General features: G+C 29.1%; 1 protein-coding gene across 1 annotated transcript in view; it reads right to left on the bottom strand.

Annotated features, from left to right (window-relative positions):
• Nucleotides 1-7386: 7386 nt before the first annotated feature.
• The window catches only part of LOC142331184 (uncharacterized), a 35043-nt gene continuing 21973 nt past the window's right edge, over nt 7387-20456 (bottom strand). Inside the window, exons 8-10 of the mRNA XM_075376912.1 lie at nt 16233-16475; nt 14175-15058; nt 7387-10717 (exon numbers count right to left, since the gene is read on the bottom strand). Coding sequence (XP_075233027.1) covers nt 10714-10717; nt 14175-15058; nt 16233-16475 — 1131 coding nt within the window. The 3' untranslated portion in view covers nt 7387-10713. The remainder of the gene's footprint in view (nt 10718-14174; nt 15059-16232; nt 16476-20456) is intronic.

Here is a 20456-nt window from a genome sequence, read left to right as displayed (position 1 = left end):
AATTTAATCATCTAATGATAATGAATTATAATATATATTGAGAGCTCTCAGATAACAATCACAATTTTTGTCATTCACAGTGCTTGTGATCATTCTGAACATGTTGCTTGTTACACAAGTCGGACCCTCCAACTTCTTTGGACATTTATCTTGCTTGTGTCCCTCATCCCACAATGTGCACAAACTGCAGGATGATTACAGAATTTTGCCCTGAGATCATACCTGCAGTTAAAGCACCTCTGGACATCTAAATATCTTTTGACTCTACAAGAAGACAAGTCTACAAATATCCTGCCCTCTGCAATAAAACTGTTAAAAAATTTTGGACTAACCTCAAAAATGCCATGGTAGTGCTCTGCCTCTTGCCTACCAGATTTGGACTGCAATCTACATTCAGACTTGAATGTAGTCTCATCCATCTAAGTGTTTTGTTTTCTAATTAGAGTCATCAACTCATCCTCAGATAGTTGGCGATCTATATCATAAACAATCACTCTTGGACACCTCTTGTTTTTAGGGTCGATTTTCATGTCAGATTCAAGTGAGTCAGAGATGACCTGTACAGTCTCTTTGTCGTCAGCAATAACAATTAACCTCATTTTCGTTTCTTTGATGTTCTGAATTTTCAGGCTGGATCTCTTTTGTCAAAGGACTCGTCCTTCATGTCTTTATAGTAACTCCCTCTTTTAGGAAGTGAGCACAACCTCACTTCCTAAAAAAAAAGAGAAGCTTTTTGAAACTCTGGCCTCCCATTTTTGTTTCAGTACCTCAGCATACCGTTTACACTAAGGCAGTCCTCCTTCAGCTGCGGAACTGAAGAAGGTGGAGTAGGAACTATCTCCAGCACCACTACCTCTCTCATCACAGTCAGCTTAGCCGCCAACCTTTCATACCCTCCAGCCAAGGCAGTAGCTATGGACTTGAACTCCTTTAACTGTGAAGTAATCTTGCTCTATACATTTGCCTTTGTACTCTTAGAATTATCAAGAAACTGCATTAGATGATCAAACTTCTCCTTGAATGCTCTTAACAAAGGAGCCGACCCACCAACAATTCCTTCTGCCTTATTGAATTCATCAATCAAAACTTTAACATCAGCCTGTGATGTTCCTGAAGTACCTGATTGTGACTCACCCTCTTCAAAAGAGGAGGAAGACTCGTATCTTTCAATATTTTACTGTAATTTTTTTAACCTTCAGCATTTACTTTTGTGAATTTGCGCAAGTTTCTGTTTTGGAACTGAAAAATGTTTTTATTTTGTACCTTACAGTTTCTGTTTTTTTAAATTTTAATTTTATATCTTATTCTATTATTATTTATTTAATTCTAATTTATTTTATTTCACACTGTAGATGTGAAAATTAACAAAAAAATAAATAATTTACAAAAGAGAATATTGATGACTATATTCACAGCTAATTATTATGGCCACATCAATAAATAAAAAATTTGATAGTCATAAAAAAGAACTTTCTCTTAATGCTGTTGTAAAGAATTATAAAAATATAACTGACAAAATAATAACGAGTGTGTGGGCTACATTCATAGTAGAGTGGAAGAGTAAAACTGCCATTGTATAAAAATGTAGAACAAAAATTATGTACCTTCATTATACCTAATAAATTACTAAACAATTACAATAATTTAGATAAAAAATTAACAAAAAATAGACAACAGATAAATAAGAATAAAAGATTTAATTGTAAATTGCAACTAAATATTTAATATAAATAGATAATTATATTCTTGTTTCATTTGTTGGGCATATACTGAGACACAATTCCAACTCAGCAACTGAATATCCTATACTGAATATGCTAACTATTTGTCCATAAGCAAAATTTCTGGGTATTTTATTAAGTGAAAAATTCTCCTCGGAAAATCTAATTGATTTAGTTTGCAACAAAATCAAACTGTAATGTTCTGCTTTGAATAGTTTTGACAAAATGCTTTTCAGCATTATTAAATATTTATAATGCATACATAAAATTTCTATCTGAAGTATAATATCTCTTGGCTGAAAAAGTTGTGAACAAAGAGTTAGGACCCTTCACTGAAATCATGTGTTGGAGGAAACTAGGATTCTTTAGACAAATAGCGAGCAGGCTATTTGTGCGTATTGCTGTGCACATAGGCTGACAGCTACCTTACCATGCTATTAACTATCCTGATCTCTGACAATGTACTGCATACTACCTAAGTGTACGGAGCTATACTTACTATGTAAGTATACGAAGATGCTTTCATAAAGGAATGACTAACTGTTCCACCCATCTTATCATTCTATCTCTCTCACACACAATGTGCACAGCTATACACCCCTGATATACCATGAGGATGTAAGTTTCTAGATGTCTGAAACAGATAGTACAGTACAATTTCAACTCGTAAAATACAAACACAGGATGTAGGTACATCAGAGAAATAAGAAATATGAAGAAAATTGGACTTACATCAGAAGACACAATAACAAAAATGCTCGCTTCATACTCATGAGAAACTGGGAGGACTGCGAGGCCCAAGCAGTCCCATCAAGGAGACTTGGATAATGGACTGACTGAAGTGATCCTATGCAGTCATAAAAAATAATAACAATGTACACCTCTATCAACCCAGGCATCAGAACAGTTTATTTTTGAGTAATCTAATACAATACTTCTGTCTTATGAGAAGGGCTTTATTAAGTTACCATTATCATTTTTAATGAATTACCAAAACATTTAAACATTAAATTTATTTAATACTGAATTTTCTACAGCCCACCCAATATTTTTATATCTTAAATAATTAGCATGGGCTGTAATCACAGCTTTTTAGAATTTTATAATGCTACTCTGATGAAGTTTTTATATATACTATGGTTTCCCTTGATCCATCCTATTCTATCTGTGAAAGAGAGCAAACCTAACCATTCCTGACATGATCTACATTATGTATTATTATGCATCAATCAGAATGAAAGATTTATTTATACTATTTACTATGTACTTGTATTTCTGTATGAGAATAAAGATTAGCTGATGTAAATCAACTACTCAAACTCCCATTTTTATACTTAACTTCTAAAACACTACCATAATACCAACCTTCACAGCATTTTTGATTCCATCTGAAAGTTAAATTGTAATCAGGCTTTACGTTTTTTGTATGCCAATAAACTCATCTATTGTTAAGAAACTATAATTATTAATTATCAGCCTGTGGTTTCTATAATGTATAAATTAATAATTCAGACACATAAATCAATGCCACTAACATGTTTTTATAACACAAAAGTTAAAAGCTACTGCTAGTGAAAAGTGAAATCTGCTAGGAGACGACCCTGAAATATTCAGCAATTTTTTATTTTTTTATTTTAATAAAGCACGTTTTTATCTTAATAATGGTAGTTAACAAGTATGCTTAACAGCTAAAATTGCTATGAACTCTGTTGCTAGCTTTTGCAGTTTGCTGTTTTTCAATTGCTTTAAATAGCCACGGCTTGTTTCTTTGAAAATCACATGACTGCAGCATGCAGTACAGTATGAATGGAGATGGCATGTAACTTGTTTGAAGACATAATTTCACAATTTTGAGATGACACATAACTTCCAAATTTTTTTGTGGTCACAAAAAAAGGTATATAGTAAACTTTGAAATTGTTCACAATGAATGAATTATCAGTATAATGCAAGAAACTGAAATGTCCCACACGAAATATTCACCAGATAATGATAAACCATGAGAGCAAATACTACAGCAATGTATATAGAATAATGGAAACCATTAGAATAACAGTTTTTATATCAAAAATAAAAATTTTCCGTTCTTTTAAATTTCCTTTCTTTTTTTATTTACACCTACAAAATATCACACTACAGATTTTTTTGCTCAAAAGTTACTTAAAATGCCAGAATTCCAATTTGGAAAGCAGTCAAAAAAATGTGACAACTGGGTGTATATTCAATTATATAAAAAGTACATTTTTTTAACTTTAAAAAATGGCTATATTTAAAGTGCATCACTTGTATTTTGAACAAAATTTCATCAGCTGAATAATTTGTAGATGTATAATTTGCCATGCAATTCTGTAGCTGAATAATTTGTCAGACATATAAGATTCATCAATGTGTTTGCAACAAGGCAGGAAGATATTGATAAAGTTTAAAGTATAATATATCCTGTTTTAAGCACACCATAACAAATATGAAACACAAGTTATTTAGGCTCTATGATATGGTAAAAAGATGTTACAAAAATCCTAATTTTATAAAGTGGCTTAAATACCTATTTATACCATTCTATAGTTTTATTTCAGAAGCAAACAAACGAATCTTTCCTATTATTGGTGTAGGGATTGCACTTCCCATTAATAAATTTACCCTAATAATGTTATCTGTTATTACCTAAATATACATTTTGAAAAGTACAGTAAATAGGTTAGTGAGGAATTTATCAGCTTACTGTTATAATACAGCTGACTACTAAATCAAAGTTATTAGCTTCAATATGCAGCTAGGGGTCTTGATTTCACACCAGGATATCCTTAATGGTACTAATCATTGAATTATCATTATTTACACTCCTGATTAGGAAGAAGAGTCCCTAGATAATCCATAGACAAACTCACTATCCCACTGACCCCCAGTAAGAATGCTTTGGTGTCAGCACCTCGGAGCAGCAGATAGTACTAAGAGTGAAAAATAAGCAAAAATACTATGTATCAATGTAAAGTGTTATAAAATATCATTGTGTGAAATATAATAGTAAGATTTTATCAGATATAATAATTGATCAATTATGAATACACTTTGTACTAAAGTAAACAAATATTTGAAACTTCATTTTATATTTAAAGCAATGTTTAATAATCACACATTTTTTTTGTTTAAATTTTTTCTTAATTACAATAATTTTAATCATATGTAAGAGAGGTTATTTAAATACTAAGTTCTGAAAGGCTATTAAAAATGATCAACCAAGAACATGCTCACATAAAATTTTTATTGCCCTTTAAATTACGAATCTTATTTTATTTTTGTACACAGTACTTATAATATGTCGATCTTATTGCGGAACTGTCAAAGACATGAATGTTTTAAGACACCGAAACAAGTGATAGTAGCTTGGTGCAAGGTCTGGATTGTATGAGGGATGATCGAACTGGGGCCCAGCCAAAAGTCACAAGGAGACATTGCATTATGGTGGCAGTGTGCGGCTCCAGATAAGCAAACCACATCGCTAGTTCTCAATCACACAATGCAAGTTTTTCAGCATTTTGTGATATACATCATTATTGCAGCCTCAAGGCAAGAATTCAACAAATACAACTCCCTTTTTGTCCCAAAGCACTGTGCACATGAACTAAGTAGAAAGCATCTACTTAGATGCTTTCTGGACAATAAAGTGTGTCGCCATTCCATACATTATGGTTTTGTTTCAGGCATTATGTGTGACACTCATGCCTCATCCTTAGTGGGTGTAACGCATTGTCCAACCACTTCATTTTGCAATTTTCAATAAGCATGTTAGGCAGCAGTATACACAAAATCTCCAATAATTCAATTTCTCAGAGAATGAAACATGAAATTCCTGGAAAATGCACAAAAAGTGACGTGATGATAAATCATTTATTCTCTTTAATATTGTGATAACTGTACTTACAAAATTGTCTGTAATAAGTTGGTTGCTCATTCTATTCATCATCATGCACATTATTGGATCCTTTTTAAACAACTGCATATCTCCAAACAGAAATCATGCATTTTTTCATTACATTTTCTCCATAAATGTCACAAATTTGTCGGTTTCAGGTTTAATGTTCCTTCCATTTAAGAAATGGATCACAGACTGAACTTCACACAAATCAAATGTCTTTCTTAAAAATTATAAATACACACTAAGAACTGTACAGACTAGACAATTGAATAAGAATCAAGTCAATCCCTTCCTAACTTATCAAGCGACTCAGCATATGTGTATAGGATTGTGATCATAACACTACATGTATAGAAATACTTTACACTACAATATTTAGAAACTTTTTTTAATATACCTCGTACTAGTGAAAATCTTAGTTGCTCTTCTTTCTAATAATGTTGCATCACAAGTATTTTCAGAAAAATTTTTTACAGTATAATTTTTTTTCTACAACAGGGTGTATAGAATTTTTAACACCTTCCTACTTTCAAAATTATGAAAAATTGCAAAAGTGAATGAAATGATGCTGAGACAACATCTGGCTATCACCCTACAGTGAAATATTTAATTTAGAGTAACTAACTGTTCATTGTTAAACACATTTAAGCTATATGTAGTGAATATTTTATATATATTTTAATATTTTAAGTGATCTTATCTTAAAATTACATTAATGCATTTAATAAATAGTATACCTCTGCATTCACAAATTAAAGCAGTAAAACAATAAGTAATAGATCAGCAGCCATCAAATAAATGGGTTTTTTGGTACAACCATATTATATAGGCAATTGGGGATCACCATAATTGGAATTTCTTTAAAAATTATCAGGAAGCTTACATGAACAGTCTACAAATGCCTTTTATGTAGTGGAGTGGCTCAAGTGGTAATTCCTTTGCATAGATTTTTAAAAAGTAAAACATTTCACGTTCTGGCCAATACTTCTAAAATGGCAGCCAATAACCTAAAGCACTAAAACCATTAACTTTTTAATTTCTATTTCATTCACTTTTTTTATTAATTTAATTCATACATTTTTATATATATGATGGTAGTAATGAATTTTCAAACAATTTTTCATTGAACAAAAACATCTAAAAGGAATCACATGGATTTGTGGTTTATTTCATATAATAAGCTTAGTAGGACTGAACCATGCTGAAAATTGGCACAATCATTGAATTTACTACATTTTTAGTAGCGCACAAAACAATTAGTGATAATAGATTCATAAAATAATTTTTCTGAAAGGCAAAAAAAAAACTGTACATCATGATTACTGAACTGAAATGACTTTATAGAAAAATAAAACTATGTTTTAAGATTTGTCCGTAGAAAACAGTAAAACCAGAAAGAGAAATACAAAAGGGAAAACAAATATTCAAAAATATTTAGAAATAGTAAATAATGGCGATAATTCTAGAATATATTGAATAAGACAATCCAAAGATAAAAATGCAGAGAGAAAATTTGAGAGGGAAAGAAAGAAATTTTTACCAGATACTAACATATTTTAAAATATTTCAGAAGAAATAAGTGAAAAAATAAAAAATAAATCATATTTTATTAATATAATTATGAAAACATTAAAAATGAATAAAATACAGAAAAACTTTTTTACAATTTTCAAAAATATAAAAAATGTATAAAAGATACAAAATTCAATATTAAATAAAATAAACAATATCATAAACTAAAAACTGGCCTTTATGTGAACATCAGTAAGAACGTAGAGCAATAAAAAGAACCAAACAACGTACGTAGAAACAACCGTTTGAACCTGATGGAAATCTGCTGACATAATGATCTGTGTATTATTTAGCATGAATACATTTAACTGAAGGAAGTGAATTTTCAATAAGTTTGTGAAAATTGCCTCTATGTGTTTTAAAGTTTAGTAATCCATAAAAAATATTAAGATTCAATTTTACAAAAAAAATCTTGAAATTCAACATAAAATAATTTTTATGAAAATTAATAATAGGTATTTAAAATATATATTAAAATTTAGCATTAATTAAAAAATTATTAAACAAATTATATGATTAATCATAAAAATCATTTTTGGGAAATGTGATCATAAAATTTTTCAAAGTAATCATGTTATTATGCAAAATAAATAGTTTTTGCTCTCGATAGACCAATCAATTAACTACTGTAACACAAAAGAGTACCTTTTAAAAACAAAAAAAATACACTGCACACCTTTATTTACACACTTGCAAACATAGAGATGCCTCAACTTTATACAGCAGCTCGTAAAGGACAAACTAGTCTACAGGTTAATAAATTATTTAAATAAAAAAATCAAAGATTCATGCAAAACAAATTTTAAATATAATTTAAATTTAAACAGAAAGATAAGTTTATATTTTCAGAAACAGTTCTTGTTATAAATTATCATGTATCTTATTTTCCATATTGATAGCTGACTGTACTAATAATAAATAAAAAGATATTCTATTACATTAATTTATATTATACAATGGATAACTTGTCACATATATGACAATTACATAACCTATTATTAGAATGTATTTAATAGGAAAAAAAAAATCACATGGAAATACTTAATAATAATTTTAGTAAATTGACAACACTTGATAATTAGAATTTCTTTACATACAATCAGAGCTAACTTTGCTTACACAATAAATAAATATTAAGATAATGGAATGACACTAATGTTAATACAAAAAACCTGAACTTAAAACTAAAACAGCTTACAAAAGTCTAAAACTGATTTTGGCAAATATTTATAAACTGATCACAATAATTTTGGTACTTTGAACAAATCAACTGAACTGCAATGAGCTGCTAACTTTTCATGATTAACAACGTTATAAACAAGCTTTAGAATAAAAGCTCATATGTACTTCCCAACAAAATGTTTTTAAATCATTAATATAAACAATGCAGGTTTTTTCAAAATCCTAACATGTAAAATGACATGTCACGGTCTATGCAAATTGCTGATCCAACTTAATGTCTGTTGTTTTTTTGACTTTCACTCATTTCTAGACTTTTCTAGTAACATTACATAATATTAAATTACAACCACAATGAAATATGTAAATATACAGTAAATATGACTAATCAAAATATAAATGAATGAGTTAAGTATTGTATCAATGCCGACAAAATTATGTCATTTTAGAAGTGGCAGTAACATTAATTAATATTTTAAACTATCACCAATAGTAACATTACTATAATTTTCCCAATATAATATCATTTTCTTGTTGAAATGAATCTCTGTTTTACATTGATTAAAAAAATAAACACTGTAATACTTTGATAATAAAGGTAATTCCATTAAGATATGTGTGATACTAAATGAGCTAAACATACATGTAACTAATTATAAAACAGAAATCAAACATAAAAAAGTAGAAAATGGAAGTTATAATGCTTGATGTAAATTATAAATTATTATATTTTTTGTAAACAAATTTGTAATTTACAACCATATAAACACAGTGATATTATATATAATAAGAACACTGTTTGAACTTCCTACTTTAGTGGACAACATAGAAAATTAGAATTAAAAACCTGTGATTTCATCAGAGACAAATTTTATCAACTTTCTGTTTTAACTGGAATATATTTATGTTACACACTGATTTAAAGATTTTTAATGAAAAATATCTATATGAAAGCTAAAAAAAGATTAAATATGACAGACTTTCAAATATTTTCTGTTGTTAATTTAATGAATACAGAAAACTCCTAATTATAATAGGGTCAGGTGGCAGGGTAGCCTCAAAAAGAGAATTTTTTATTTAAAGAAAAAATTTCTTCAAATAATAATCATAAATACAACCAAAATTTGCATTATTGGATTTGTTGTCATTAAGAAGGATGAAAATACTGGGATTAAGAGCAACGCAATGAAAAGGGTTAAATGGTTGCTTGAAGACTACGTCAGTAGTTATAAGATAAAGTTTCACAGTAGATCCTATATCTGCCTGTTTTCAACCGATATAACACAAAAACTCTTAACTTATATTAAAATATGTGCATGTCAAAATTAAAGGTTGTGGCTGCTTTCACTCTTTAGAAAATTCTGCAATTTAAATAAGAACTTTTTGACCACACTTCAGTTATGCAAACTTCATATATAATTTGTCTACTTTTACCTCAAGCAGTAATTTGATTCTATTGATGGTTCGAATAGAGTAAAGCATTAAAAAAAAGGCATAAATATTTTACTGGTAATGATTTCTTTCTCCTGTATTGACCAGCTGGTTTCTGTTACTTTAGAAAACCTTAAATGCAATTTCTGTGTAAATTATTTATTTATGTTACTATAAGATTTCCATAAAAGATTACTGTAATCTTTTAGAAAAATAATAATTAATAAGATAGAAAAACATAATACAAAGTAATACAACAGATTACTTTTTGATTACATTCTTGTGGAAAAAGATTTAAGTAACAAAATTAAGTACATACTACACTGGGTATTACCAGTGTTCTGTATTTTTATATAACAATAACTTTTACTGATTGGCAATACAACTTAAATTTAAGTTAGCAATATCCAGGATACAGATCAAATGTTTAAAAAGAAATAATTAAATGACTTAATTTCTTTTTTACAAAGCACTTTGTTTTTGCAACCATGAATAATTTAACAACAGAAAATCAGGAGTTTACTGTAAACAAATATTACAAAGTTACTGTATAACCTACTGTCTAATTGGTTCTCAAAAGCTTTCTTTCATACTTCACATTACAATATTTTTTCAACAAAGACACGATAAGATTACACTGTTACAGAACATGCATTTCAATTCATATAAAACTAAATATCAACCAAATACTTTATTCAAGCCTAAAGTACACTTTGCTCTTTCGCTCTCACTTATTTCCAAATGATTACAAACTGTTTCTTTCATAAATTCTATAATTGAATGAAATCAAAGCATCTTCATATTCTTGCTACTAATCCATGCCAAAATATCTCGACCAGTTGGACAAGAGTTAACATTATTGTTAAGGTTGTTAGGAAGCCCAAGCTGTTTTCACTAGCTGCAAGAAAAAATTTAAAGACCATTATAAATAAAAATAAGTCAATATTTATTGAAGTTCAAAATAAAAATTACAATCATGAAATATTAATCCTTAACAATTACCCAGCCAATATCAAAGTCCCCCTTTACTAAAGAGTCAAATGAAATTTAAGATTTGGCTATTAGGATAAAATAAAAGTTAAAATTTCTTCAACAGAGATTTAAAAACTAATTGAACATTTTAGATTTTCAAACACTTTTATAAATATTTACAACTAGCAAAAAACTCATTAACTAACGAAAATGTTATTGGGACACTTTCAGGGCAAAAACTGGCAGATACATATTACATTATTCATCAGGTTAAGTGCAAATCTCATAGAACTTTTTAAAATAAAAAAAATTCTATGAGGTCTATGAAAAGAATGAACGAGAGAAAATAATTTTTTTAAACATTTTTATAGACAAAATTATAATTTAATTAAAACTAAAAAAATTATCTACCAAAGTACTTTTTGTTAAGGTGAGATCATACAAACTTTTGTTGTCGCCTAACTGTGAATATGTTTTTGAAAATTTTATACAAACTATGTTAAAAATGCTAAACCATACCGTTATTTGAACCCAGAACCTTAGACATTACCTTCATCATAATGGTCACATTTAAAAATGTAAGTAAATTTGATTAAACTTATATCTCTTAAAAGAAGTGCCTTAAAATTCAGTTTATTAATTAAATTAACAGAGCATACTTTTATATAAAACAAAAAAGAGAAAAGATGGAATATGAAATATAATAGAAAAACAGAATGATTTTATGAAAAAAAATTAAATATAATGGAAACTATAATAAAATAAAATTTATTGATAAGTCTAAAAAAATAATAAAAAAGTAACAAAAAAAATTTTTAATTTTTTAACGGGTAGAGAAGCTCCAGAAGAGAGAAAATGAAGAATAAAAAATTTAGAAGAAATGACAGAGGAATTCTTTCTATAAAAGGAGTTAAAGAAAAGCATAGAGGTTAATTTGTGTTTAATTTTAATTATTAGTTTATACATTATAGATTATTTAAGCATAATAAATTGTATTTCTACGAATTTTTACATGCACTATTTCTCAATATCCTTGTCGAATCAGAAACACCCAACAACATGAAACATTTATCAACAATTAAATAAAAGAAAACTTAGAAAAGTATTTAACAGAGAAAATGATAGTTCACGACCTATAAACTCAATGAGGTAATAAAATGCTAAAAAATAAATAGCTATAATAAAGTTAAATGAAATAAATGGTATGCATATATATATATATATATATATATATATATAAAATGATGTGACTGATGCAACAACATACAAAGGAAAAACTAGCAGATCGTTTAACACAAGTTATGCAGGACACATAATATCATACGGGGCCACAAGGAGAACAAATCAGCAAAATAATCATAATTGCATAAACAAAATTAACATGAAAAAGTGTAAATGGCTAAATGTACTAGGAGAGCAACTTAAAACAGAAATGCTTCAGACTAAAAAATTGCAACATATAACATTTTATGAATGAAATTTAAAAAAAAGTATAAATCAAATTCTGAACACTTTCACATTAGTAAAAGTTTACATATTAACCATATTTTTTACAAGTTGTTTGAAATGAGCACCTTGGGCAGAAATGCATTTTTATGGTTAAGTGATTAGATTGAGAGTGAACATTGTAATCAGTGATGTCATTTTTTTTCTTGAATATTCACTTCAGTTCATTGACAGTGTGGGCTTTTTATTCATATATTATCTTCAAATAATCCTAAAAGAAAAAAATTGCAACTAGACAAATCAGAAGAATACAGATGCCACCGTACTCTGCTGACAGTTTGTTCTTCTGATACTGCTTGAATGTGTGCTAGTGAACATTTGATATGCAACACATTGGTCCATCTTGATAGAAGAAGACATACTTTTATCACAATTTGTTAACCGCGAGTAGAATTCTTCAAAAATTGTATAGCATATTTCTGTATTGACAGTCCAGTCAAAAAATATTGGCCTTGCTATATGATTATTAGAAACAGCACACTACAACAGATTTTCTCATCATGAAGTGCAGGCTGAAACATCTCTGGTGAGGACAGTCATCTAGTAATCTGGTGTTGTAGGAATTAACATGCCTAGCCTGATATGAAATACAGTAACAGGTCTATCTGTCCATCAAAATATTTCTTAAGTTATTGCACAGTTGTTACAAAATACAGTTTCAAATTTAAATAATAAAAACTCTTATGGCAAGATATGTTTTTACACCACTTGAAAACTAGTACTGTGATAACTAATGCATGGATTTTTTCAAACGAGCAGATCCTTTCAAGAAATGCATCAAATATTCATAGAAAAATTTTGGAATGTCAGTATCTCAGCAAAGAGTAGCATACATGATTTGATTTAAAATGTGTACAACAGGATTCAGTTTCAAAATCGAAAGGAAATAATCCCATTAAGAATTAAGAAGCAATAGCCTGTATTCCTGAAGATATAGTAAATCTTTGAAAATCCATTGTTCCTAATAAAACAATTAAAAAATACACACTTCATTACTACTTGCCTTCATAATGAATCATCTTTAATTAGTCTAAATATATTATAATTATGCATTAGTAATCACACAGTGATACCAAATTGCACTGCAATACTTTAGAAGTGGATTTAGAACTTCATATATGCAAAAATGTTTCTACAAAATGTATGTCTGTCAGTGCTTTGTGACTGAGTCATGGCTAGTGAATTATGTCACTCTGATTTTTTTTCTATAGGAAAATGAAGCCATACTGAACTCTTGGAACCAGAATTGGAAGCAATTTTGGTGGTTTCATTATGTTTTCTAATCTGAAAAATCAAAAAACAACAGATCCAGGAATTGTAATTCTGAGAAAATTAGTAGTTTCTGAAAAAATTAGAGTTAAAAAAGTGCTTTTTAGGTTCACTGTATCAATATTATTAAATCTCCAACAACAAATATTTTCTAACAAAATCTGCAACAATTTAATGAGAAAATTGATGTAAATAAAGGCAATAGAAAACAAGCTTAGAAATAGAAAACAAGCTTCAAAAATTTGAATATTAAAAAATAAAACAGATCAAAATATAGCAGAAAAATATTACAATTTTAAACATAACAGAAATAATCTTCTTCACAATGCTGAAAAATGAATAACTACTAAAATAAATTAAATGACTATATGTTGTATGTGAATAATGTTGAGTAGTTTTTGAAGTTAATTTAAAAATAAACTAGTATTATATGTAACAGGAAACAACATGAATTTGTATAAATCTGCAGAGTTGATGGAGAAGCTGTTCATTTAAGGAAAAGTAAATAACAATGGTATAACTGTGATTTCTACATCTACTGAACTTTCTAGTGATTCCTAAAAAAAATTGTAAATATACTTAATATAGATATATAATAGATAAATTACCTTTGATTAACACCAGGTGTGTGATGAAAATCTTGACTTAAAACTTCAAAGTCTAAAGTGTCAACATTGACACTGTTCATAACATTAATTCCAACCCTTTCATTAAAATTATCGGAAGTATTAATGTAACCTTGCCTTGAGGTATCATCACACGTAGAATTATGTAATTCAGAACTAAAATTTTCCAAACTTTTAATTAAATCTTCAGTCGAAGCAGAAACATCAGTTCTTTGGTTTGTTATTGATGTAAAACCATCCATTAAATCATCTTCTGAAGGATCTATATCTGTATCCGATCTTATCCGCTGCATATTATTCCGAAGGTGATTTCTATGATTATGATCATGATGACCGCTGTGCTGTTGTTCTAAAACAGAAAAACCTTTCATTAACTCATCCACTTCGACTTTACAGAGATCCTGATTTTGCGAGCACGTTAAATTTTTTAACTGCTCATTAACTATCTGATCGACACTATCATCCAAACCAGTTTGTTCACACAAAATCTCTGTACCGCTCGATACTAAAAACTGTCCTGATGACAACGACTCTTCTGTACTTTTATTGACACAATCACTGTTATCATTAACACTTCTTGAAGCAGAATTACTACATTCTATACTACTATTAATATCACCACATTCTAGCGGTGTCTTTTGCATTTTAATATTAGATAAATTATTGGCAGCATCTTCTTTAAAAGATTGATTCAAATCTGTAATGACAGCAGAGGAAGCCGGTATTGTTGAAACAGTATCAGCATTTGATGCAGATCCTGAATTATGACAAGCAGTAATTATCTTTTCTGTTGTTAGAGATGAATCGTCAACTTTGTACAATCCACAAGGTACTCCGAATACATCACTCACCATTTTATCTTCAATCTGGAAAAAAAACCATTCTAATTAAATAAAATTAAAAAAAAAAAAATAACTATCCTAACCAAAAAATAAACAATGTTGGCAGATATTTAAGTCTGTAGTAACTTTCATATTCATTATTTAGTAATAATGAAGGATATGTAATGTATTAAAGACAAGTAACAATTGAAATATCCTCGGTCGACAGATGCCAATACATATATTTTATATATTTTTAAGTATAGAATCAAAAAGGCCAGGTTAACTGCCACTGCTAACCACTTTTGAAACATTAGTGTTGGGTAACATTGATAATTTTACGTACAACTTCCAGATATCATATAATAGATTATTTTACAAAACAGAAATAAATGGTAAATCTTACGGAACTTAATTAACAATTTATTACATTGTCGGAGAAAACAAACAAGAATGGTGGTTTCAGCAAGATGACAAATATTCTGCTAATGAATCATATGCACGAATTTAGTCATCACTTGATTTCAAAAAACCTGTGACTATCAAGATCTGTAGATCTTACATCATCTAATCTTTTTCCTTCAGTGATATATAAATGTTTTTCCGAAAAATCCTCAAATATTTCAGAGACTGAAAAAACATTGAAAAAAAATTTTAGACATTGTGAACAAAAATTATGAAAATTTGTTGGAAATTTAACCCAAATCCAGCATCCAGGGTACAAGAAATTTGTCACAACATATAATGCACAATTTAAGACTGTGCATTAGGTCTGAATATCTTTGTAATTCAAATCTTACAATGTAAAAAATATTATCTAAATTCGGGCTGCATCCTTTTTCAAGCACTCCATATTTTGAAGTTCATATGGTTTGTGATTAAATTATTGGTTTGTAATTTAAATTATAACATTTTTGTATTTACAATGACCAATATGTATATATTTTATCCATTCTACGGCTAATAAAATGATTTTATTTAGAATTACAGATATCATTGCAAAAGTATTACAACCAACCATTTTTAACGATATTATTCACAACATGTGAATAACATGGAGGTCCCGGGTTCGAATCTTGTCAGGCATGGCATTCATACACTACAAAATTCCATTTCCATATACCACGCACAAGCTTCAAGCTTATGTGGTGATATCATCAAGCATGTACAGCAAATTTATAAATCTGAATTAAAGAATTAAAATTAAAAACATATTCACCTCAAATGTAACACTATTGTTGTTATTTTTTATAACATTGTCAACAGGTTGAAATAATGAACCGGCTAGTTCTTTAAATCTACTCAACAAAATTTTGATTTCATCACATAATACTGTTACTCGATTCTGTTGCGAACACTTTGAATTGACACGCATCAACAACAGTTCCCAAGTTGAAAGGACACTGCACACAGCAGGACCAGCTATCTCCACTAACTCTGAGACATCGCATAAATCCAACAGCTGCAAAACAAAAATTAATTAAGATGAAACTAAAGGTAAAAAAGAAAGTAATTACATAAATATGCTTTTTATTTTTATACAGATAATTACCTAATGATAATATTTCTAAACAAATAACATTTTTGGGAATATCATGTTCAGTTTTTTATATGAAAGCCATCAAAAATAAAATTTACAAGGAATGTTCAATAATTAACAAGACAAATTGATGTAGAGAAAAAAATATATCATTCAATGACAATGAATCTTTTTGAAGGTCAAGTTGGCAATCCTTGGAACACATTTAATCAACTGTTTAATATAATTAATCTAAACTTAACCTCTTTTGTTGATTTCAGAACATCAGCTCCTCTTGAAAAATGTACGCTGGAAGAGCAACATTCAATGATAGAATTTTTGCTATCGGAAGGTGTGAAACCAGTGGCAATTTACTCAAGAATGTGGCAACAGTATGATAAACACTGTTTAAACCACAGTAAAATGTATAAGTGGATGGAACAGTTTAATTTGGGCAGAACAAATGTGACTGATCTCCATTCCTTTGGAAAACAAGTTGAAGTTGACTAGTCTATTAATATAGATAGTCATGACTACCGCACTGCAAAATGGCATAAATGATCTTATTTGCAAAGATAGAAGAATCAAAATTTCCCAAATTGCTAGTTTGTGTAACATTAGTGTTGGAACCGCGCATTCAATCATTCATGATGTGCTGAATTATCGCAAAATGTGTTCAAGATGGGTTCCAAGACAGTTGACTCCCATAAAGACTTCGAGTAAGGATTCACATTTGTTCTGAGCTCAAAGAACAGTCTGAAGCCGAAGGTAATGACTTTCTAGATCGTGTAATAACCTGTGATGAAACATGGATTCACCATTTCAAGCCAAAGTCTTGAGAAGAAACATCTGAATTTACCCACCAAAAAAAATTCAAAACTCATACACGTCAGCCGGAAAAGTGATGTTGATGATCTTCTGGGATTCATAAGGTCTAATTTTTAGTGACTGTTTAGAAGAACAATGTACTGTGAACACTGAATACTATTCTAACATGCTCCAACAGAAAGTAAAATCCATGACAAGGCAAAAACATCAGGATGCTCTCTCAAAAGGTGTGTCTCTTGCATGACGTGTGCCCCCATATTGCTCAGAACAGGAGAAATGCTTGAACAGTTGAATTGGGAGGTGTTGCCGCCACATCTTCCTTACTGCCCAGACCCGTGTAAAGTCTTTTTATATGGCAAGAAGTTCAACGACAATAAAGCAGTCAAAAAAGTGGTGCACAAGTGGTTCAAACAGTAAGGTAAAGACTACTACGCTACAGGAATTACAAAGCTTACAGAATGGTGAGACAAGTGTCTAAATGTTGCTGGAGACTATGTTGAAAAGTAGTGTAAGTTTCATTATCATTGAACAAATAGTGTTTTGTCTACATCAATTTGTCTCGTTAATTATTGAATGTCCCTTGTATATGTTCAAAGTTATATACATAAAAACTATAATAATTTTTTTCATGCAAATGAAGAAAAATAATATCGGTGAAAAAAAATAAGAATGAAATGAAAAAAATCAGGTTTTGTTGGTTTCATAAACAAAATACAATATTAACAGTAGTTTACACTTTCTCATCTTCCAGATGCCAGCCCTTCAGTTCTTCCAAAAATACATCAGCTCAATATACATGCTATCTATCCAAAACTACTAAAATGCTCCTGTTGACAAATTTATCAGAAATATAGATTAATGAAAAGAATCATTAACATACATACTCACGCATACTTAAAGATTGAGACATTTCCAGCTTAACAACTATCCAGTATCAGGCTTACTAGGAAAAGTGAGGAGTAAAGTGGTTTCTTTTTCCTTCTTCACTGAGTTGTATGGACTTTCTGCCCCACAAATGGCATCTTCATTCAAAAGAATACAAGGACCAGCGGCTGGCTGGTTTTATAGTAAATATCATTACTCTCAGATATAACAACACTGATATAAGTCTTCTTATATTACATGTACGTTGCTATGTCACAGTCATAAGCAAGACTGGGACTGATAGTGTAAAGTAACACTGTTAGCGTAAGTAACAGATTTAATACACTTTTATGTGAATACACAGATTGAATCATGAAACAAAAGTGTTACAAACACTACTTCAACACAGTGGGAAAGCCTTTCCCTATTGGCTCTCCTGAGCTCAGCATTCTATCAGAAACTTTTCTGTTAACACTAAGATACTCACGATTCAAATGCCTATATGAAGTATAAAACTTACTACTACACTGAAATTACCATTTATATATACATATTTTTTTTTTTACTCAAAAAATATTAAGGTTATAGAATTAAAAAAAAACCTATGTAAGGGTATGATGGATGCTTTTTCAGTCAATTTCAGTGCTAAAGATATAATAATGTATCCATGTTAAAAGGTAAATTTTGAACTTATTTATCAAATTATTCTGATTCTAGAATTCAGTTTAGTAAAATATTTTATTCAAACATATTAAATATTTCAATAACAAGAAAAATACAAATAAAAATAATCAAAGCAGAAAGTACAAAATAAAATGGGTTAAGTGTGATACTAAATAGACTGGTAAAATCTGCCAATTATTCAAACAATGTTTCTCTGTTCATACTGCAGTCTACAAAAAATCAAAATTCAAAATTATCTAGTGGTGAATATCTAATTTTATTTAATTTTTCTATATTTATTAAAAATGTAGAAATATCTGAAAATATATAAATAACAATATAAATATATAAACAAATTTAATTTTTATTTAATAATTAAATAAATTAACATCAATCATTCAAGGTATTAGTTTCTCAATTTACTAGTTTCTATGTTGCAATGCACGATTTTCTTAGATCCATTAATGGAATCACAAATGACCTTAAGGAAGTTATTAAACAAAAAATTAATGTCACTGGTATTTAGAATCCTTTAATCTAGTCTTAAGAAGTTGTAACTAATTGTGGTTTTAACAGAAAAAATAACATTAGGTAGAACGCAATTCTCTAGAAAGAGAATGGTTACAGCTCTATGATCACTTATCTTTTTTTATCCTGTTTAGCCTCCGGAACCATTGTCAGAATTACTTCAGAGAATGAATGAGCATGATATGTATGAATGTAAATGAAGTACAGTCTTGTACAGTCTCAGGTTGACCATTTCTGAGATGTGTGGTTAATTGAAACCCAACCATCAAAGAATGCTGGTATCCATGATCTAGTATTCAAATCCATATAAAAGTAACTGCCTTTACTAGGATTTGAACATTGGAATTCTCAACTTCAAAATCAGCTGATTTGCGAAGACATGAAGACCACAACCTGATGGGTTATGATCACTTATCCGATTTCAATTAACTGCACGACACTACGTGCCGTATTACAATTAAGTAATCAGTTATGTAAATCCTCAAGACCTTCAAGAAACAGTCATTACAATACAGTCATCTACAGATTAATAATACAAAATAAATAATTTAACAATTCACAATTAATGTTAGCTTTGCACTAGCAATCATGTATTTGACATCATCAGAAGTAAGATGATGTCCAAGGAGACAAAATAATAATTTCAGAAGTCTGCAAATAATAACCGTAAAAAATGATTTTATATCTCAATGTTATACAGTGCTGCTTTTACACAGATTTTAACCTGACTTTCAGATTTAATTATTATAATTTCCCTTACTCCACACCAACATACACATTCCTACATATCCAACAATGTAAGACTCACACAATCCTTCACATAAGGTACATTATATTATAGAAAAAAAATTACAAGTAATCTAATTACATATCATACATCAAATATAAAACTATTATACATAACCACTTTCAAGAGAAAATCAAACGTAAAAGATTATTGTATTATACATGATCCGCATAAAATATATCAGTTAAAAAACTGATATAACAACACAACTATTCTCAAGAGAAAAATAAAATTATACTGAAAGCTACTGCGTC

Source organism: Lycorma delicatula, chromosome 10 (assembly GCF_047948215.1).
Source record: "Lycorma delicatula isolate Av1 chromosome 10, ASM4794821v1, whole genome shotgun sequence".
Taxonomy (NCBI): Eukaryota; Metazoa; Arthropoda; class Insecta; order Hemiptera; family Fulgoridae; genus Lycorma; species Lycorma delicatula.
The sequence above is the reverse complement of the archived record's forward strand: the minus strand, read 5'-3'. Positions and strand labels throughout refer to the sequence as shown.